We start from the raw sequence: 23023 nt of genomic DNA, 5'->3' as shown, positions 1-23023 counted from the left end.
ACCATGATGTTTTTTTTGGGTATTTTGGACCTAAAGGTCCCGAGTGTTGGGCTAAGGTTGTTAAGTTAATAATACAAAACCATGGAGTTTCACACTTAATTGTTTGCGCTCCGCTTAAAAGGAAACGCCCCCAACAAGCAACGGCCTTAGACTTAAGTGGAACCACACGCCAAACAAATTAATGAACACGGCAAAAGATCAAAATGATTGTATTGAGCAAATATTGAATAACGAATGCACCAGTATTTTACCAAAAAAGGTTGGGAGTTCTCATAGGGTTGTGAAATACACTTGATACACAATCGCTCTATCGAACATATTAGGATCAAGGGATTGTGTGTTTTGGATTTAGAAGCACAGAAAGGTTTTCAAATTAATGAGCATCAACCAAATTGTTATGATAAAAACAAGTGTAAGGCAAGGAAATACTACTGCCACCCATCCTGCGAAGAATTTCGAACTCGAAAGTTTTCTTGTTTAAACAACTCAAATAATTGCCAAACTTATCAAAATACATTGACTGCATACCCAAGTACATAACACTCCCCTCATGTCACTGATCAGGTACCTGTTGTCTGATCAAGTCTTTGACAATGTTATGGCTCAAAATATCCACAGCAGAAGACATGAAATCTGCATACCCTCCTACATACCTTATATTATAAAAAAAAAAATGCAATATTTGGCATGCAGTTGATTTAAGTAATAACAGTAGGAGCAGATCGGCCAGTAAACTCCTGCATCTTAGATAGCTTAAGAGCAACCTCCACCTGCAGCCGACATGCACAACAGTCAAACCCAAGGATGATGACTAAAGATCAGGATAAAAATGAGATCAAGGACCATGAGTTCTTACAAGTGGGGCTAATGCCTCTTGGGAATCCCTTCCAGTCTTTGAAGCATCCTTCATATATTGCTCAATGTAAAGACGGATGGTGGCACCTTCCGAGCCAGTTCCAGAGAGGCGGAAAACCTGGAATCACATTCAGGGGAAGCAAGGACATTAAAGCCTTGGAAAAAAAATTTGAAATTCACATATTTCCGCCATACTAGGATAAAAGAATGAGTAATTACATTGTGAACTACAACAATATCGAAGCATAACAATAACTAATGGTGCAAAGTATCAACTTCTTTAGAGATGACTACTCTCCATAAAAGTTAAATTTCTTTAGCATCTTTCAAAACTTATATGGTGGAGCACCTGATTAACCACCATAATGCTCCAAATTGTTATGCCCTAGCTCAGAGAGTGTCCTCAAAACTGAATATCTAATAAAGGATGAGGAAAGTATCAATTACCAATCGTGATCCATCTTCAAACAGATATCGGATACCCTGATGTTTTGAGATTGAGCCATCAACAGGATCTTTATATTCAAACTCATCAGCTTGCACAACAGTAGACACATCTGACCTTATTCCCTTTATGATCCTGTAAAAAACAACAGCAAAGCAATTAAATGGATAGAACCATAAACTGTACGTCAGACATCACTTTGAAACTCACACTTGCATAAGGCGAGGCCTGTCTCATGGTAGAAATTCACCATGTATGGATTATATAGTTACAGCTATCCATCATAAATGGAGTTTATAGAAGAATGCTGTAAAAATACTAGAAAGATTGTAGTTTGGTGTTTAATGTAAAAAAAGATTATAAGAGTACTCCAAAACTAGAGCATAACTAGGTTGACTAAAACTGAAATGATGTTTTCCGAAGCTGACCCTATTAATGCAAAACAAGGTTCATACTAATTGTTTTGGTAGAAGAAGAAAAGCAGGACAGAAAGGCCAAATAACACTTTCGAAGAGTGCAAAAAAACCCAGCAGTTTTCCCAAAATTTTCCGTAGACCTCGCTGAGATAAATAGACTTTTCTGTGCAATTCCAAATGTGAAGTAAGCCTCCGTATCTTATTGGTGAAATTGAATATTTGAAATTCAACAGCCAACTTACAGCAAAACATATTTGTTAAGGAATGCTCAAGCTTTCGGTTTGTAATAAGGCACCTACCCTGCTCGACAAGTGACAGCTTGTCCGCCTTGGCCAGGCTTGTGACATAGGCAACCACCTTTATGATTGTGCTTTTGTTTTTTTTTTTTTTATGTTACACAAATTGATGCCTTAATCTTTTTTTCCCCTTTAATTCTTCGTCTCCATATTCCTTCTGGCTTCAATTGTGCTTTTTGTTTTTTTTTTTTTTGGTTACACAAATTGATGCCTTAATCTTTTTTCCCCCTTAATTCTTCTCCATATTCCTTCTGGCTTCTTCTTACTGCATTCTTCTTTTTCTTTATATATATATATATATATATATATATATATATATATATAGAGAGAGAGAGAGAGAGAGAGGGTGTGGTGCGTCTATTTATAACCAAGTAGGGTACAAACAGAATTCATAACCAGACTCTTTTACCCCTGATAAAATCATAAAATGATGTGACAATATAATAGGAGGGTTATTGATGTGATTTCACAACTGCGGAGAGAGGGCTCAGCTTGAGACTAAAAAGAGGGGGACGGGGAGCCGCCGGTGGGCAGAAGACCGGCAATGCTTCACTCTGGCCGATGCCATGGAATGGCCAGAGAGCATCTCCTTGGAAGTTGAAGCTGCAGAGAAATGGCGTGAGAGTATAGATGAAGAAAGGCGAGCAGTGATCTTCCCAATCACAGTCCTCTATGTGTGATAGAAGACCCCACATACTCTCCAGTTTTTCTAGTTTTCACTTCAATTCTATTCTGGATTCCTATACACAGTCATCAATCTTCTATTCTTCTGTTAGGTCCAGTGGAATAATCCATTCATCAACATTATCAAATAATCAATGGCAGGGCGGTGGATGCACGATGATGCTTCCGTTGAGCAGCGGCAACATCAAGCAACAGAAGCAAAGCGGTGAGCAGCTCCAACAGAAAATCACTCTCTGGCTCCCCCCATCCAGCCACTGCCTCCCCTTTACCCATCGCACTGGCCACTGCCTCCAATAGAAAATTGTTTCTCTCCGGCAACCATTTTCCCTGAATCGAAGTTTGATCATCTTTGTTTCCATCAGAGGGTTAGATGGAGAAAGAGAGTCAATTCTTCGTAGTGATATTGTGGGATTATTACTGTTTAAAGCTGAAGAATTGAAAAGGGAAAAATGAAGGGTAAGACCATCTGGTCAGATTGAGTCTCATGCATGGATGGTCCTGTGTCGGGTGTTCCAAAAAAAATTTAATAGTAGAAGAATGGGTCAGAGTTCTCTGCGGGGGAGCGTGGCACGCATGTTGGCATCACTGGGGGGGGGGGGGGGGGGGGGCAGGATTTCCGCCTTTCATGGGGGGCGGGGCGGGATTTCATTTCACCCCATGTCTGGGTGTGGGCAGTACACTCCCCCACAGAAAAATTTTCTCCTAGAAGAATTAGAGCTCTCACTGCACACACCACCTGTTGCACCCCTGCCCTTCCATGGCCATTCGCCCCTGCACACCCCAATTACCTTCCGCCTCAATTGCATAACGTCATGTAAAAAGGGAGACTGATTTTTTATATTCAATTGTTTGATCCACTCCTCAAACTTCTAAACATAAAATCGGGGAGTTGAAGGGGGTGGGTGGGTTGGGAAGGAAGGCAGAGGCAGTTGGGGGTGGGGACGATGGTGGTGGTGGGGGCAGCGAGGGAGATGAAGGGGCAGGACTCAGGAGGGCAGGATCGGAGGCAGGGAGTTGTAGGATGGAGGGAGGATGGGGGGGTGAGTTGCAGAGGCAGGGAGATGAGGTCATGCAGAGTATGGGGACTGGCAAGCGAGACGAGGAAGGGGAGTCGAAGCAAAGAGGGAGAAGGAATAAAAAAAATGATGGGATAAGGAAATTATCAAATTGGCCACATCAACAGTAAGGTGTAGATGATGTGGCCAACGATATAAAGAAGAGGTTACAATAAACTGGTTGGTACAAACAGATTTCTTCATATATAAAAGAAGACAAGACTGGAGTGGTCTAGCAATTGAGGGAAATTGCAAGTTATTTAGTACTCATATAATAAGTACTTGCAATACTGAGCCTGATTTCCAGAATAGTATGAATTGATCTCAACAATCCTTGCAAACTAACTCCAATTTGCAGAATAATTAAGAACTAATGAGCCTGGGAATGGAATGCAGCCAAAGCAACCAAAAAATAAAATTAGCCCATGCAAATATCGTAGACTGACAGAGTCGGCATGAATTTTACTTATGCCTAGTTTCCACCAATGTAGAAGCTCAACTATTCAAATTTCTGATATTCATCACAGGATTTGGGATTTCAGTAAAGAAAAGGAAGGAAGTTTATATGTTACAGACTATAAAAAATGAAAAGAACATAAGCAGGAATATTTTGTGGATATGACAGCAGGTAATAGCTTCTTAAAAGAAAAATAATATGGGTATAGCTGGCTAATGTGATGGTCAAGAAAACATTTGAACTGCTTCATATTGGTAAAAGGCTTGGCGGAATGGGAAATGGATGTTGTTTCTACATAAACCAAGATATCTAGGCCCATTGGCACCAATTAATATCTCCTCTCTGGGTGTCGAGATCAGAAAATGACATGGATAAGTTAGCAAAACCAGGAGTTGGAAGCTATGTTATTTATAGCAGGTGACATTGCAATCTTAGGATTTTGATTCTTCTGTTGCCCATACCTCTGAGCCAATTATCTTTTTATCACTGTATCATTTTTTTTCCTCATCGTAATATTCTTGAAAAGTAACTTTAAACAAGACACTGAAAACTTGAGAAATAGAAGAACATACTTGTTCACATCAGGCAGAGAAGCTTGCAGCTTGACCAAATGTGCCATTAGCTCTTTTGCTGCACCTGCATCAACATTCTTCAAGAAAGAATTCAAACAAGTCAAAAAGAAAGTAATGATCCATTGTCTGTGGTTCAAGCAATAAGATCAAAATTTTAAAGCAATATCCATCATATCTCATACTTCATAATCATATCGAGTATAATAATGGCGACCATAAGTAGCCCAATGCTGAGTTACTATGTCTTCAACAGTGACCAGTTTCCCTGCATTAAGATTGTCCTTATTTTTATAGGCAAGAATGGATAGCCAAGCCAAGACTGCCCAAATGCCATCTTTCTCTCGTATATGATCAGAACCTGTAAGTAAAGCACCACCATACAACCAGGGAAGGAAAAAAAGCATAAGAATATTGAGGAATCTTTGTATCTTGAGGTACATACATTGGAAAATAAGAGAAAACATAACCACTCAGAAGAACAGAAACATAAAACTTACCAGTTCCAAAACTTTCTTCACCACAAATTGAACATAATCCAGCATCCATTAAGTTCCCAAAAAATTTCCAGCCTGTTGGTACCTGATCAAAAGAGAGACCATACAATCCCACTCAAAATATTGCCAGAGGCCTTCTAGGAAGAAGTCTATACATTTTGTATAACATAATACCTCAAAAAACTTCAAATTTAAATTTTTTGCTACAACATCGAGTGCAGCTGACGTAGGCATGCTCCTGCAAGCAGTGATTCCAAATAATTCAGTGATTTTCACAAGAAGAAAACAGTTCAGGCAGAACTCAGAAAATGTACCAAAAATACTGTCTACTACATGGAAAAAAAATAAATGTAGAATGATACTCCTATAAATAGAATAGCGTAACTTGCACTCTTAGCAGGACAAAATGGAATAAATATATGATTTTAAGTTTCAGTTTCAATAAATAAAAAAATAAACAGAAAAGATAAAAATTTTAAAAAGCAGATAGCAAGAAAAGAACGCATCATGTACCTGGCAACTCCTTTTAAACCAGCAGAAAAGTAAGGAATGGCCTGAACAGCATTGGCAGCAATAATGGCAACAGAATCTGAAGGAGTCACAAAAAACCTAAGGAAAAAAATATGTAAGTTCACAGATAAATGTATTGACTCTTTCATCCAACAGCAAGTGTGCTAATACCTTTTACCAAGGACCATGTTACGGTCTGCATCACCATCAGCAGCTGCACCAAATTCTGGCGGTTCATGTTCAGGTTTTGTTTTGCCTAAACCCATGCGAACAACCAACTCCTTTGCATAGGTCAAGTTGGGATCTGGATGCCCTCCACCAAAGTCTTCCTGTTTGTACAAAGCCACCATGATAAGTGCAACAAAGAACTATAGATCATAGGACATAAAGAAGGCTTAGTGTAACACTTTCATTTGCACAAGAGATCCATAAATACATCAATACCTTTGGTGTGCAGTTCAATAATGAACTTTCACTTGCACCAAGCTCTTCTACAAAAATACGTTTGGCATAAGCTCCACCCACTCCATGAAGTGCATCAAAACTGAAGACAAACAAATTAGATTTAACTCATCAAAAAAAGGGGGAAAAAAAGAGAGGTTTATGCTGCACTACACAGACTAAAATTGCGCTGCCATATCAGGTATATTCAGCTTAATAAATCACAAAGTGGAGCCATCTACATACCAGAATGAAAATTTTGGAGATGCAAGCAGCTTCTGGATAGACTCAAAATCAAAAATCGACCTGGACAATTAAGAAGAGAATGCCACATAAAATTGCGGAAGGGCACCAGCAGAATTGCTAGGCATATAGAGTTTATGTTAAATTGCAATCTGGAGAAAATATTTATAATCCAAATAGAATATATCCTCAATGAACCTTAACTGTGTCAGAGACAAGGTATATGTTACTGTCGAAAGAAAGGGGTGGGGTAGGGAATAATTTTGTAGACGATAAAGATATACTGGCATCAACATAACAAGAACTTCTTTTTCTTAAATAAAGTACTGTTTGATTATTTAAAAGGCATTTAGTTACACATAAAGCATCATATGACAAATTTCTGCAACATGTTCATCAGCACTTAACAACTAGACCAAAGTCTATTAAACAAAATGCTTTCCAAATACAGCTCAGACAAGCCACAGAAAATATCAAGAAGACAGAATACTCATGAGATATAACAAGAAATGCAAAATAGAAATTCAATCTCAGATAACCATGAGATTAGATATGGAAGTGGTTGACCAAATTTTGGTAATTTCTTGTCCATTTCCTTCATTAGAATGTAGATAGATGACATTCAAGTTGGTACAACTATAATTCTTTCCTCTTCACACTAATGTAGGCCAAGATAAATAATAGTAAATGAAACTCTATAAACTCTAGTAACAAATATCCTTCTTTTAGATGCTGTTAATATACCAATAGTCCAATAGTAATCAAAGCCACACTCATGTAATTGACTACGAGCACGTGCATTTCCATGTTTTACGCATGTTTCATATAGGTATTAATTATTGTTTCCTCCATGGTTATCCTCAGAAGGAATTTTCAAGATGTAAGGTTGAGTAAATGGCATAACTGCTATTGACGAGGGGGCAAGTGTCCACATAAAAAATGGGTAATGTACCACTGTCAGATCAAAGCGTTAACTGGATTTCTGCTTATGGGAGCATTTACGTGATGTCTAAGAAAAGAATTACTTTTTTTACTGTATCTATAATAATAAAACTAGAAGGGACTATGGGATGGGATATCAATTTATCATGTAACAATAGACAAGGATAGAGAGAAATGTAACAGCATTATGTTTTGACACCTAGAAAATATTTCTATATGAAAAGACAAAATCATTATGTATCACAGAAGTTAACTGTGTATGTCAGGGGGAAGGCCGGAAGGGAGTCCAAAGCATAACACCACAACTAACCATCACATAATGTACACAGCAAGATTAACCATGTCTTCAGCATCAGCTCCACAAGCACCCTATATTGGGCCTTTGCCTGGAAAGTGGCAAATCTGTTACTGAAGTTGTGAAGCTTTCTTAAGGCCCAGAAAATAGGACTTCAATTATCCAAGTGGTAGGGGTTTTTATTTATTTATTTATTTTTATTCTTTGATAGATAAATGCAGGGAGTAACCTAAACCTGCCACATGATGCTCCCTAGAGCATACACTGAAGCACCCTTCGGTAAGATTCATCACTATACTAAATGACAAAGCAATGGATTACCCAAAATTCCCTTAAACTAGCAACCATCAAGAGCTACTGTCAAGGGAAAAAATGCTACTACAGTTATACCTTGGCATACCCAGTGCACGAGGCTCCCGCCACTGCGGGGTCTGGGATGGTCATCATAATGTACGCAGCCTTACCCCTGTTTCGCAGAGAGGCTGTTTCCAGAGACTCAAACCCGCGACCACTTGGTCACAATGGAGCAACCTAACCATTGCACCAAGGTCCAGCCTCTAGTTATAACCAATAGATGGTTCTCATAAATCCATCTGCCAATAAATCATTACCACAGCTGATTGCCTTTTCTCAAAAGAGTAAATCTCCACCACTGCCATAAAATTTTGAACCTAAAGCCAAATTTCTGTGCCACATTCATTCAGAACGCCATATATACTTACTTCGAATGATTAGAACTTCAATTTTCTCTCACCATTTCTGCAAACATTGCTTGCTTCACGTATGCTCAAATATATAACTTACTCCAAATTTGTTCAAGAGTCACTAGTTAGGTGAATCTTAGTCATTGAAAATATCACAAGGGTCTATCTAACTTAATCTTTAAACAAAAAGAAAAAAATGGTATATTTTAAAAGCATAGATCAACGAAAACACAAGATATCATATGGGTTCTCAGATCCATTTCAAAAGTTATAGCTGTATGGGATTATGTTCAGAAATTTTACAAACTCGAATCGTGGCATCACTGTTATGAGCTATTACTTCATGCTGTGTAATCAAGCCGATCTTATGTATCATATTACTATATTTCAATATAAATAAGAACTTACCCTTAATCCAAAAAAAAAGTATACCCATGTGCAGAATTACTTACTTCAACAATTTGACATAATCACTAGCTGAATCAAAAACTTCAATGTCAAATTGTCCCTCAGGCCCCGCAAAACTCGTTACAGCTATAGTAGAAATATCCACCTACAGAATTCATTGAGAAAGAACATAAGAAGACTATCAAAAACATAAACTATTTATCAAGAAAAGGAGGTGGATGGGGGTAGGATACACTTGATGCAAATAAAATTTTTTTTTTTTTTTTATTGCTGCTAGTGCTAGCATATAGTCAGTACATCTGGTAAATCTTCCGCGATGAAGTACTCCTTTATTGACTTTGTGTTCTCATAGATCTTATCCGTAATTGCCTCAGGAGCAGGTCCACCATTCTCCATGTTGTATTTGATCCCAAAATCCTGTGAAAGCAAAATTATAAACATCATGGAAATTGGAGAGAGATTGTTGAGATGTTGACAGAATGGGACAGATTGTCAGGCCTCAACATTAGCATGCAGTGTTAGTTCATCCACTTCATTGAGAATTTGCAATGGTATCCCCACTGAACTCAGACATTTAACACCTAAATTCTTTACCAACTGAACAATCAAAGCCCTTTCTAATCCACTTTTCTGAGCCAAACCTATTTTCAGATTGTATAGTTGTAAATATTCACTGATTCAACACAATCACATGTAATGAGATATGCATGCATGAAGCATCATTTAATCTTTGGTTTATCGTTTCTCTGTCTAGAAATTTCAAGTAGTTTTAGTGTTATCCTTTCCTGTAATATAAATTTGCAAAGTATGCATTTGATTACTTGCAATTGATTCTTAAAACTCAGAAGTCGGAAAAATCAATGCCCCTTGGAGGTGTGCATCAAGCTTTAAGACAATACAAAGCCATGATTGAGACACCCACCACCATAGTGTGAGATTTGGATTTTGACCTGAGCTTTGATTCAGGTCGAAACCAAAATATTTCGGATTTCGGTCGATATTGGACCGAAATCAGGTAAATTTTGGTGGTCAAATGGCCATATTTGGCCCAAACTTCAGGGATACCTTAATTGAGCCTCTCTAAACATATTTAAAACTTTAGATTGTAAAGAAAAAACACCCAAAGGGCTTCGACCTTAGGTTGATAGTGTGCGGTGCATATTTCAGTATCCTTATTCTACATATAATTTAGTACTAGAAAACACAATATTCAATAAAAACAATTGAAATATGTATTAAGAATGAAGAAAAGCCATTTAATAGTATTCTAATGTCAAAAAGTGTCATCATAGACAATTAATAGGTATTGCCTATTTAATTAAGCATGTTTACATATTTTGGCGGTGAATTTATACTATTAGATGTCATCTTAACCCATAAAACAGTATTCAAATACATATATTTGAAGCCTTAGATTGAAAAAAAGAATACCCAAAATGGTAGTTTGGTTTTGGACCTTATGTCATATGGCGGCCATGTCATCCTCTGCCTGAGGAATCTCTCAAAGTACATCACAACAGCCCTATAGGTGGAAATTTTGAAATTTGAAAAAATTTGGCCAAATGATGCTTCAAATCCATCCAAATATTGACGTGGGTGCAAATGTGCAATTAATCACTAAGTCTTGATTCAGTAGCAAAATGAAGGACCCGCCGACCTGGTCAAAAAATTGAGGTTTTTTAATAGTTATAGAGTTCTCGGGCAAAAGGGGGTAAAAGATTCAAATTTCCCCAAAAAGAGTCAAAATTTCGTCAAAACGAGTCGAAATGACTGAAATTTCGGTCAAAATCTGGTATGCATGCAGAATCAACCACTGTTGTCTCGAGGCTTCTTAAAACCTAAGTATTTTTGCGAAATTTCGAACCATGCCCACCACAGCCTTTCTCTTACTTGAAGGTATCAATAAGGGTCTTTTTGGTATCATTTTTTATTTTGTTTATGATCTAAAAAAAAAAAATCATTAATGAAAAGGTTTTTTATAAAAAAATGAAAACTGTTTGGTAACTATTAGAAATATAAGAGAATAGAATGAAAAATCGTTTGGGAAAATAATTGTGTAAACAACTTTTAGAGGATATGAAGAAATTCCCCCATCACCCATCATTTTTCCAAGTCTGAAACGCATAGAGCAAGACTTCTGTCCTACACCCCTTTGCAACCAACTCTGCCCCACCCGTGAAACCCTTCTGCTCGATCGTCAAACCCTTCTCCCTCATGCGACTCCAATCCACGACCGGTGGCAACTCTCGTGACTCCACTGACTGACAGATTCCTGCTACACCACCGATTCCACAGGTAAGTTTTCTTCTCCTCCTCCTCTTTCCTTCTTCCCTTCTCTGTTTCCTTGTTTCGGTTTGTAAATCTGTCTTTTTTCCCTTTTTTTTCTCCTTCTCTTCCCCCCCCCCCCCTTTCTTTTTTCGTTCTGTAATTCTTTATTTTTTTCTTCTATTTCTTCTATTTCTTCTTCTCCTCAAACCCTTCCCCCTCCTACAACTCCAATCCACGACCGGCGGCAACTCCACTGACCAACGGAGATTCCTGCGACACCACCGATTCCACAGGTAAGTTTTCTTCTTCTCCTCCTCTTTCCTTCTTCCCTTTTCTGTTTCCCTGTTTCGGTTTTTAAAAATCTGTCTTTTTTTTTCCCTTTTTTTCTCTTCACCTCTTCCCCCCCCCCTTCTTTTCATTCTATAATTCTTTATTTTTTTCTTGGGTTTTTTACAATTACCACCCCAAAAACTTTGATATCTACTATTACCCCCCTAAAAACTTTCAAACAACTATTACCCTCCCCTGTTGCATACTATTAACTAACTGGCCCCCACCGTTACATTTCCGTAACGGGGAGGGTTAGTCGTGACAGTGTGCCGTTGTCACGGATTTTCTAGGACCAAAATGCCCTTTTGGGGTGGTAATTGTAAAAAACCCCCCACCCCATCACCGTCCCTTCTCCTTCTCCTTCTTCTTCTTCTTCTTCGAGGGTGTTACTAGGGTGCCCGTTCTCAAGAATTACATGTTCTTCCACAGGTTTCTGTACCGGAGATGAATGAGTTCTTTGATCCTTCCTCACTGGATTCTCAAGAATTACATGTTCTTGCCGTTGACGATAGCCTCGTCGATCGAAAACTTATCGAACGGTTGCTCAAGATCTCCTCTTGTAAAGGTCGATTCCCAATTCATGTTATTTAATTAGACCCCGAGTCCTCGCTCTCTCTATCTCTCAATTTTTTTTCTTCAACATTTTCTTCATTTGTTGTTCTCTGAACCAATGTGGTAGAATTTCTTCAGTGACGACAGTAGATAGTGGAACAAGAGCTCTTCAATTTCTTGGATTGGATGGGGAGAAGAAGAACTCTGAGGGATTCAATGTAAGAAAAGTTTCACTGAACATAATGTTGATTTATTTTTTAAAGTTCCAATTTTTATTGATTTACAGATTTTCTTACATCTTCGGTGACTTGTTTTTCAGGGTTTGAAGGTTAATATGATAATAACGGATTACAGTATGCCTGGAATGAACGGATATGAGTTGCTTAAGAAAATCAAGGTTTGATTTTTCTCTCAAGATTTCTTAACATTTCTGATCTCTTAGATTTCCACAAGAGAATGACATGCAAAAATTTCATTTCGTTTCTAATTTTATTTCGACATATTTTCCAAACAGGAATCTTCGACTTTCAGAGAAATTCCAGTGGTGATTATGTCGTCGGAAAACGTCTTGCCTTGAATCGATAGGTGTTTGGAGGAAGGAGCAGAGGAATTTATTGTGAAACCTGTAAAGCTTTCAGACGTGAAACGATTAAAAGATAGAGTTGGTGGTGGAGGTGAAGCCGATGCGAGATGGATCCAACATAGTAAAAGGAGAAAGTTGCAGAGGAGGAAGAAGAAGGAGAAGGAGAAAGAGAAGGGACGGTGATGGGGTGGGGGGTTTTTTACAATTACCACCCCAAAAGGGCATTTTGGTCCTAGAAAATCCGTGACAACGGCACACTGTCACGACTAACCCTCTCCGTTACGGAAATGTAACGGTGGGGGCCAGTTAGTTATTAGTATGCAACAGGGGAGGGTAATAGTTGTTTGAAAGTTTTTAGGGGGTTAATAGTAGATATCAAAGTTTTTGGGGTGGTAATTGTAAAAAACCCTTTTTTTCTTCTATCTCTTCTTCTTTCCCCCCCCCCCCCACCCCAAAGATCTAATCAGAAGCTGATAACCGGAAACAAATTCACTGACAGCCCAGAAAACCAATGGATTAATGAATACAATGAAACAATGAAATACAGAAAAAATGAGAGAATAAGATGAAAAGAGAAAATATATTTGCCCCAAACAGAAAGGTTTGCTCTCGTATCAATATCGTTTTAGATATCAAGGCTAAGATCTTCTGCTGCCCATGCTCTCGCATCAATATCATTTTAGCCGACACAAAATTGAGGAATAAGGTTTGGATTCTAATCTAAATGTTGTGAAGGTTGTACTTGTTACAGTGAAGGTACATAATATATTTAATATTACGTTTCCCGGACTCTAGGGAAGGGGGTTGCAGGAGAAGGAAGAAGAAGGGGTGGGGGGCGGCTGGGGTTGCAGCAACAGGAGGAGGAGAAGGAGAGGCTGGTGGGGTTGCAGTAGGAAGAAGAGGAAGAAGAGGAGGGTTGAGACTTGTTTTTCTAATTAAAGAATGAAATGACGCTTCTACCCTCAAATTTGGGGACTTATGAGCACATGCTCATTAAAGATCCAAAAAAATGACAAAAAACAATTTTTGGCCAAAATCTATAATAAGGTCTCAACTCTATTATGTTTTTTCTATTATTTTGATGTTTTGTAAATAGAAATAGGGTCCATAAATTGTACCAAACACTTGTAAAAATGTTTGTGTCAGAAAAACAAAATGAAAAATGATACCAGAAAGACCCTAAGACAATATTCTGTAACCCCATGAAACTCCTTTCATACATGGAAGCAGATTTCATTTTTGATTGTAGCCAAGACTGAAATATTAAAGTGATTTAGATTCAAATTACGGTTACTCTGGTCAATATTATGTGTATTGTACATGATTTTAGTTGTATTCAAACAAATTCACTGAGATATTTCGAATTGTTCCTCATTGAAAACAAAACACTCCAGCATGTTCAACCAAGATGAACCTAGCTTCCATGCTTCTCTGAACTACTCAAAGGTGTTCAGACAGTTCAGTGATCGCAATAGACATGGAAGCTGAATACCCTGAGGTGATTCAGGTGGCATTGGTGATGTTAGTATCTACTCAGAAGCCAACATTGTTTAAGGAGATCCCACCTTACAAAAGACCAAATACCTTCAATTCAAGCATGTGGTGTCAAACCCCAATTCATGAAGAAAGCAGGATGGATACGACACAACTCAACTCAACTCAACCTTATCCCAACTAAATGGGATCGGCTACATGGATTCTTTTTCTCCAATCAATTCTATTCAAAGTCATATTTGTTACTAGTCCTAAGCTATGCATGTGATGTAGGTCGAAGCATAAAGAAGACCAAGACAGAATTCCCCAAAAAAAACAAATTTACTGTTCACGTGAACAGTACCACGAGTTACTGTTCACATGAGTAGTGTTGAGGGCCTCAATATCTATTAGTTTCTATTTTCTTGCATTATTATTGAGTCAATAGCTAGAGTTTCTATTTTTATGTTAGTTTCCTTTTTCAGTTTTATTGGCAGCCAAGCAATCCCCCACTCTATTGGGAGTTGCTGATTTTGTATCCATTGATGAGATAATTATAAATAAGTGTATGTAGCTGAGAGCTATGGTTGAAGTGAGGCAGTGACGGTGAGAGACTGTGGGTGAGAGACCCTGGACTGAGAGAGTCCCCTATCCTCCCTTCTATATCCCTTTCTTCTTCTTCCCTATCCTTTTATTTTCTTCTTTCATATGTAAAAAGAAAAGAGCAAAAATAAAATTCCGTTACTCAATTTTATTCTTCCTTATTTTAATTATCCTTCTGCAATCGATTTCTCACTGGTTTTTCCCTAGTTCGAGGTTGAGTTTGCATTAGCATGTCCTCACCATTTCTCCTAGAGTCATTTAGGCTTATCCCTAGCTCTTCTGGCTCCTTCAATCTGGATCAAATCACCCGTCCATACTGGAGCATTCAATGGCCTTTGTTGCATATGTCCATGCAACCTCAAAGACTTTCTCGCAACTTATCATGTATTGTAGCTACTCCTAATTAGCCCTAATTTGTTCATTCCTTATATTATCTTTTCTAGTTTAATCACTCATCCATCTCAACATCCTCATTTCAGCTACAACAAGTTTGTTTATTTGTTGTTTCTTTACTGTCCAACATTCAGCTCCATACATCATTGCTGGTGGCATAAAGTTAAAAAAGTGGAGTCAGGACAAATGAGTTGTTCAGAAATATAGAAAATAAGAAGCATAAGCTAGTCTTAGAGACAAGAGTAAGGATTGGCACTTATTAAACAAAAGATAAAAGTAAATTAGGAATCCTTGGAAGGAATTAGTTTTATACATTTAGAGAGGATATTTTTCGATGACAAAATTACAACCTTGGAGACAATAGCTCATATTTTCTCCATGCATATGCTAACATTGAAAGGGGGAACATTATAAGCCAGAGGTGAGTGGTACAGATTATTTCTCACATCATATATAGTTTCAAACTTAAAGAATATCAGCACCAGGCCCCATAGAAAGGGAAGTAGGCCAAAGAAAATGAAGCAGCAAATATATCAACACCTTTCTGTAATAAGCCCAATATAGATATATTAAGATAAACAAAATTGCTCCGGCTTTGAATCACATTGTTTTCCATTTTTTCTCCTTTGATAAGTCAATCACATTATTTTAACCAACCTCAATTAAAACAATAGACTTTTTAATCTAACCAAGTTCTCTCTTCACATTATTGCTCAATAGATTATGAACTGGCAAAAGCAGCCACCCTTCACACAAAGCACAGCAGCCAAATGAGGCCTTAAATGTATGGACTTGGGTTGAAGACACATAGGTGATAGATCCAAGTCCAAATCCAGTTTATCACTACAAGGTCCAGATCCAGACTTGAGTCAGATTCATTGATGGTGGGTCCATATCAATCCAAGATCCTATATCATATATGTGGATGAGTTATAGGTTAGATCTACAGATTCAACTATTCAACCATACATTTAGTTATTCCTATATTAAAAGATGCATATACCTTCTATAAGTCCAGGATCTCTATCCCAACCCAACCAAGATCTGACATGCTTAACCAAATAGGTGATAGATCCAAGTCCAAATCCAGTTTATCACTACAAGGTCCAGATCCAGACTTGAGTCAGATTCATTGATGGTGGGTCCATATCAATCCAAGATCCTATATTATAAATGTGGATAAGTTATAGGTTAGATCTACAGATTCAGCTATTCAACCACACATTTAGTTATTCCTATATTAAAAGATGCATATACCCTCTATAAGTCCAGGATCTCTATCCCAACCCAACCAAGATCTGACATGCTTAACCAAATACTACCCAATTTTAAACCAGATTGCAAGTTTAATATCCAAATCCAGTTAATGCAGCAGATTGTAGCAGATCACATCCGACTTGCTCTGTTTTATGCCCTACAGACAGAAATGAGGATAGCCAACCAAAAGTCACTTTTCCCAGGTTGTACACAATTACAACTCATTATAATTTTAAATAATCTAGTTTTGGTGTCTTCAAGTGGTTTCACCTTTGCCTTTCAATATCTACAACATAGAAGGCAAACCTGCAAAAGTCTCAGGCTAGGTAAATGGATGAATATAAAACAAGAGTATGATGAACTCCAATTTCTGCCTAGCATAAAAGATGAAAGGATGGTTGGTAGCTTTAGTAAGCACCTGATGAAATTAAGATAAGACATCTTCCACATACCTCATGAGGACCACCAGGATTATGACTTGCAGTCAATATAAATGATCCTGTTGCCTTGGATCCCTGGTTAAAATGTCATGTTTATTAGTGAACATGATAAACTCGTCTACAATAGTTTACTCGGACATGAATATGACAAAATTAAAATAAAAAATGAAGTGTTGTTGCTGGAGATAATATTTTGCGAAGAGCTTTGAACTTACGTCAGCTCCAATTCTTTCACGGATTACAGCTGATACAGCAGGTGTTGAAAGTAATCCATTTTGTCCAATCCAAACCCGTCTCACTCCATTTGCAGCTGCCATTTTAATAATTATCTGCCAATTTTTAGGACAACAATTTAGCAGTGAAAAAACAGTGTGGGATTCACGATACACCCAGAAAGATTTAGGCCTGAATACAGATACTAAAAAAGACACACAAGAGGTGGATAAAATGAAAATGCAAGTTGGGAAAAATATGAGCTTAAAACCAAACACAATTTAATATATTTATCTGGTAATGCCGAAAGAAAGCAACAACTTTTAAGTAAAATCACTCCCTAGTGATGTAGTAGAATTAGACATTAATCCCATATGGAGATCTATGAGCAAGCTTGGGAGGCCCACAAGGTGCCGGTGGCAGTCCAATGGACCGAAATTGACTTTTGGGTAATCATATTATAAGTTGGGTCTTTTATTTTTTGGGGTTTTCATTGCAATGGACCTAATTTATAAGCACATAAAGTGGGGGATAAAGTTTGTACACAGGATTAGTATCTAAGTTTTGGGTTAGATTAGGAAACTTAAGAGTTAGATAGAGTTCTATAATCAATCTATTTACTTTATTCAGAGTGTTAAGAGTGATTAGGAGTCATTTTATGAGTCAATTTAAGAATTTATAAGGTCTTTATGCATATAATACACCTCCAATCAATTGGAGATGATTAGCATAAAGAATATGAGCTTTTTTAAAGAGTTTTGGAGTTGTTGAGCTTGGCATACGGGATTGTTATCCCATACCTGATTTCTTCTCTTCTCTTCTCCTCTCTTCTTCTCCATTGATTACAAGGTTAGTTTCTGAAATTCTGCTCTATTCTTCTACTGTTTGTTATTAAAACAAATTTTTTTTATTAGTTACAAAAAAAACCCTCAAATCTGAACCTTGATTCTATTTCCTCCCACTCCATTTTATATATCAGAAACATCCTTATTTCCCATCTATAATTACACTTTGGTCCCAGAGTCCTTTATTCCTTCCAAAAGGGTCTTGAACTGGTCCAGAAATTTACAAAATTTCTACTCATCCTTCCAGTTGAGAGTTTTCCCATCTTAATCACCCCATAGCAACCCAAAGAAGGTTTTTGGAACCTATGGTTGCATTACCCTGTCCCAAAAAACCATAAGACATTAATTGGTCAAAGAGATCTTATGACAAGATGCTCAAGAAGAAAGAACAAATTCACTAGGTTGAACTGAACGTCAGACTTTCAACTGCATTTGAACTTTTAAATTAATTTAGTTTAACTGGAAAATTCCAAAGTTCAGTCAAAAACTTCCACAATCAAAGTTCAATATTTGAAACGGAGTTAATGGAAGTAGGTGTTCATGCAAATAAAAGAGAAGATCCAGCATTGCAAATATAAAAATTACCTGAATAGCATCTTTTGAAAAATAACGGCCATCACCAGAAACAACAAGTGTAGCACCTGCATTATAGAGTCATGGTTATTTATATTCATTTAAAACTAATCAGCATCCTAGATAATAGATATGAAATAGTTCCAAAAACTTAAAGTTAAAAGAACAAATAAAAGCACCTCAAATGAAGATATACCATGCAATTGGTCTGCTGGACCACTGTTATCAGTATTTAACTCTAGAAGAAATAGGTGCCAGTGAACAGGTTGAATTAATCTAGTTGGACTGATGATTTTAAAAAAGTTCAGTCTTCAAAAGGATCTAAGAGAACAAGAGACATCAGAAGAGAAGGAAAATCAGAATCCCCAATATTGCTCAGCCTGCTGGAAGGGGAGCAGTTCTCAGATATAAGAATTTGACCACTACACCAGTCCAGGGTTTATGACAACACGCTCAACGGAAGAAAAAAGAAATAATTCTGAAGTGTCATAAAACCTGAACCAACCCACCCAATCACAATGACAATCTCTTACCAGGCCATATGCAAAGCTGATAAATCTGGGCGGCGGTTTTGAAATCTTCATCAGGTTAGTCTTGGTCTTAGCAAAAAACAAAAGATAACATAACAATATTCTAACCAAGCTACTCCAATAAAATGCATAAAGCAATGGTCTACTTTTTTTAGTTATAGGAAATGGTGATTCATCTTTAGAGATGTGTGGTTGTAAAAGGTGAATTAATGCTGATAGGATCATAGGAAAACATACCATTCATCTCATTATAATAGACATATGGATGCAAGCAGTAGTCACATGCATACCAAAATTAGATGGATATCGGTTGTATCACTATTTGCAATATTTTAACAACATTTTTATATTTTTGAAAATTTTCATAAATAATTAAACCAGAACAAATTGATTTGTCTTATGATTAGGTTTAACAATTCCAATAATAATTTTAGAGTAGGAGGTAGCAGAACAGCCATTTTGCTAGGGGATATAGAGGATGATGTTTTACAGAAAATTAAAATAGGATGGTTGAAGTGGAGAGGTGTGTCCGGAGCGTTGTGTGATTGACGCATTCCTTTAAAGCTTAAAGGAAAATTTTATATAAGACAGTTATACGACCGGCTATAATGTATGGTACAAAATGTTGGGCAGTTAAGATGCATCATATAGATAAACTAAGTGCAGCGGAGATGAGGATGTTGAGATAGATGTGTGGCAAAACTATGAAGGATAAAGTAAGGAATGACCATCTTAGAACTGACTTGGGAGTAGCTCCGATACATGACAAGCTATGAGATAGACATATGAGGTGGCATGGCCATGTTCAACGGAGGCCTTTAGATGCTCTGGTACAGAGGAGTTATTTGATTCAGATTGAAGGAGCTAAAATAGCCAGGGGCAAAGCTAAAATGACTATAAGAGAAGTGGTGAGGAAAGCCAAGCATAGCTTAGGCCTTGTATCAAATATGACCTCGAACAGAGCTGATTGGAGGGTAAGGATCCATGTAGCCGACCCCATTTAGTTGGGATAAGGCTGAGGAGTTGTTGCTGTTGTTGGAAAAACGGCCAGCTTTATATCAGCCATATGGCAGTCCATCCAGCACCCAAATTTGGTGTAGCAGTAGAGAAACACTCCCCATCAACCTACAAAATTTCAGCTCAATCCAAAATATACACAGGAGAAAACTAAGGTAAAAGAACAGTTACGAAGGCAAAGGTAGGAACCAAAAATATGGAAAATACACAGGAGTAATCCACTACAAGTTGATCATAGGGTTGAGTTTGACCACCAAATTTTCCCTGTAGGCTGTAGCTAATACAAAATGGAGCCTAATTATCCATATGGTTGGATATTGCCACGTCAGATGCCATGTAGCCAAAACTGGGCGGGACTTTGTGCTAAGCCAAGCAAAACATCCGTTCTGCCACCTTCATCCCATAATTTTATTATTTGTTTATTTTCAACAATTATGCTTTCTATACTTGGCTTTTCCCCTATATTCCAACTGGAATCTCCAAAGTTACTCCAAACTTTCATCTAGCCCTTAAGTTTCAAGCCACAACATTAAGCCCTGGTCTGAAGTCTGAACAGTTCAATCATTAGTCCTGTCAATAGTTTAGAATTTTTTTGGCTAAAAGGAGGAAAATGTAATTCATATTTAGACCATGGTCAGTACATCGGTGTAGAAGCATACAGTGCTGCACATATGATATGTGAACAATTAAGTAGCAGGCCTACAAGTAAACTCACTCTGCAGTACACCTCGATTACAGTGAATACAGTGTTGATGAACACAGAATGTTATAAACTACAATTTAGCATTTGCCAAATGATAGAGTCTACTGGGCATTGATGCTCAGTTGGACATTTCACCTGAACTTGTTCAGAAATTCAAAGAAATTTACAATCTATACTAGCAGTATGCATCTTAACTTCTGCTGAAGCACAACATTAGCATACTCAACAGACCATGGTGTAAATGTCTTCCATATCCTGTTTAAGCCACTAATTACTAAAAACATGCAACCTCAATAAGCTACAGATACAGAATTCTGGATGTTGCATGAAAAGAAATTTAAATACATCCTAAAATGCTTCCATTTTAATGGGAGTAAGATGCATAAAAAATAATAGAATACTTACCCTTAACCTTCTGAGGTGGTAGCGCATTGAATGTTGATTGAACGAAATTGTGCAAGTAATTAGGTTGCTTAAACACTTTCACCTGAGAAACATAGCTCTCATTTCACTGAATAATTTTTAAATGCTGAAAAATAAATCAAACCCTTGAAACAAAATTGAAGACATAAAAGGCAAAGGGAAAAAAGGGGGAAATTATTTGAAATATTATCTTCAATTAAACATGTCTTCAAGCTACTACACTGATGACAAGCAGGAGTAGAATACAAATGCCCATGGAAAACAGGATGGCATCATTCAATCTCTTGTCATAATATATTAATGAATAAGACACTGAAACCTTAAGTCATTACATAGGAGAATAGGGTTGGAGCCCAATTTTCAGAAGGGAACTTGGAGATATGAGATCTTCTCTCCTACAACACTTGGAGGAAGCCATTACCATGTAGAAATAGAAGACAGTCAAGCTTGGAACACTGACTTGGAGGGGGATATCTCCATCCTCTCAAACTATGACACCAAGCTGGATAAAAAAGTCTTAGAAGAGGAATCTCAGTCGTGTTCCTTCACATGGATTCAGTAATCCATGGGAATCTATCCAGAAAAAATATGAAGATTTGATAGAAGGATGTGGCTCAAAGCCTCAAACCATGAGCAGGAATATGCTGCTAGCACAGGCAAGTAGTGTGGGATCATTTTCTTTATACTATTTAGAAAGGACACAAATTAAATGTTGGCTATCGTTGCATAATTGCTATATTATGATTCTCATAACATTGTGTGATATAATAATTGTTATCTCTTGAGACAGTTAAATCTGAGTATGTAACTATATGTTATTAGACATATATAGTTTGATTTTAAAACCACATTAGTAATACAGGTTAGAAGAAGCAGTCTAAAATGAGAGAACACTCCTACATGGATACATCACATTAGACAAAAAAGGGTAGTGTTGCATGGAAACACGAATTTTAAACCAATCCGAACTGGTATACAGTTTAGCTTTTACTCAAGGGTTCAACCAATTGGGGGTGGGGAGGAAAATAAAAGAGTCCAGAATTGTCACCCATGAAGAGAAAAAGGAAAAAATGCATTGGTTAGGACAATTTGGTTTAGATAATTTGTCAGTTCCCCCTCTTTTGACTCGTACAAGATCTGTTACATATAATGGAAGATCTGGACCCAGAGATGCTTCGGCCAATTGACATGCAAAAAAGATCCAATAATATATTTTTAACATATGAAAAATATAATTAGATCTGGTGCTGCCCTATAACTTGCAACATCAAATCAATCAAATCCAAATCAGACAGAATAGAAGATCCATGACTGGAACATCAAACACCAATCGAAACCAGAAGGATATAGGAACAATTGCAACGAAATCGGTATAGAAATAGCAAATCTAAAGGAATACGGAGGAGATCAAATTGAACATAATGCGTTAGATTTGGATTACCTTCTTCCTTAGACCAGAGGTTCCTGGCTTCTGGCCATCGATAGGAGTAGTTTCAACACGGGACACTTTAAACAACACCATCGCTTCGTAGCTTGCCTGCAACCAAAGGTTTTGAGGATTATATCAGAAAGAACGTGTAGATTTGGGAATTGGAACAGGGGAGGAGGATAAGAAGATGCGTCACTCACTGGTTCAGAGCTGGATCTTCTGCTTTCGGTAAGCGTTCTCTTGGGGTGAAATGAAAGGTGGCGAAATAAAATAGCGACGTGTGCGTGCTTTTTAGTGGGAGAGAGCGACAATGGTCGAGAAGACGTGATTCTCTATTAAATAGAGTAATTAATTTCCCTTAGTCTACGATTAGTGAGTGCTTTTCTAGATCTGAAGAAGCGGGTTTAGACTTTAAACCATAAAATTTGCTCTTTTCATAGATTAAACCGCGGCATTTTAACCGGCTGCTGTAGAAAACCAGCTAGAAAGTTTCCACCTTCCACATCGAGGTAATAAAAATAACTCCTCCAAGAATGCGAAATCAACCTAGAATTCATTCGAAAAATGCATAACA

General features: G+C 37.5%; 1 protein-coding gene across 1 annotated transcript; it reads right to left on the bottom strand.

Moving 5' to 3' along the window:
* Positions 1 to 693: 693 nt before the first annotated feature.
* On the bottom strand, positions 694 to 22623 carry LOC122646116 (phosphoglucomutase, cytoplasmic). Its single transcript, XM_043839602.1, has 18 exons — positions 22462 to 22623; positions 21003 to 21084; positions 18360 to 18415; positions 16932 to 17045; positions 16729 to 16791; positions 9115 to 9234; positions 8862 to 8962; positions 6472 to 6531; positions 6229 to 6328; positions 5956 to 6113; positions 5788 to 5883; positions 5449 to 5512; positions 5278 to 5359; positions 4963 to 5138; positions 4781 to 4857; positions 1303 to 1435; positions 857 to 973; positions 694 to 770 (listed from the first exon to the last, which is right to left on the bottom strand). The coding sequence occupies exons 1-18, from the start codon at positions 22540 to 22542 to the stop codon at positions 699 to 701; spliced, it is 1752 nt and encodes a 583-aa protein (XP_043695537.1). The 5' UTR covers positions 22543 to 22623; the 3' UTR covers positions 694 to 698.
* Between the last annotated feature and the right edge of the window lie 400 nt (positions 22624 to 23023).

This window comes from Telopea speciosissima, chromosome 11 (genome assembly GCF_018873765.1).
Source record: "Telopea speciosissima isolate NSW1024214 ecotype Mountain lineage chromosome 11, Tspe_v1, whole genome shotgun sequence".
NCBI classification, from domain to species: domain Eukaryota; kingdom Viridiplantae; phylum Streptophyta; class Magnoliopsida; order Proteales; family Proteaceae; genus Telopea; species Telopea speciosissima.
Note: the sequence above shows the minus strand (reverse complement) of the source record. Positions and strands in the feature narration are given on the sequence as shown.

Bases quoted from the DNA above. Each gene is read 5' to 3' on its own strand.
- LOC122646116 (XM_043839602.1), bottom strand. From the start codon at position 22,542: ATGGTGTTGTTTAAAGTGTCCCGTGTTGAAACTACTCCTATCGATGGC. The intron at 18,416-21,002 runs GTAAGTATTCTA...TCTATAATGCAG, and splicing joins ACCACCTCAGAAGGTTAAGG to GTGCTACACTTGTTGTTTCT. The intron at 4,858-4,962 runs GTATGAGATATG...TCTTTCTTGAAG, and splicing joins ATACTCGATATGATTATGAA to AATGTTGATGCAGGTGCAGC.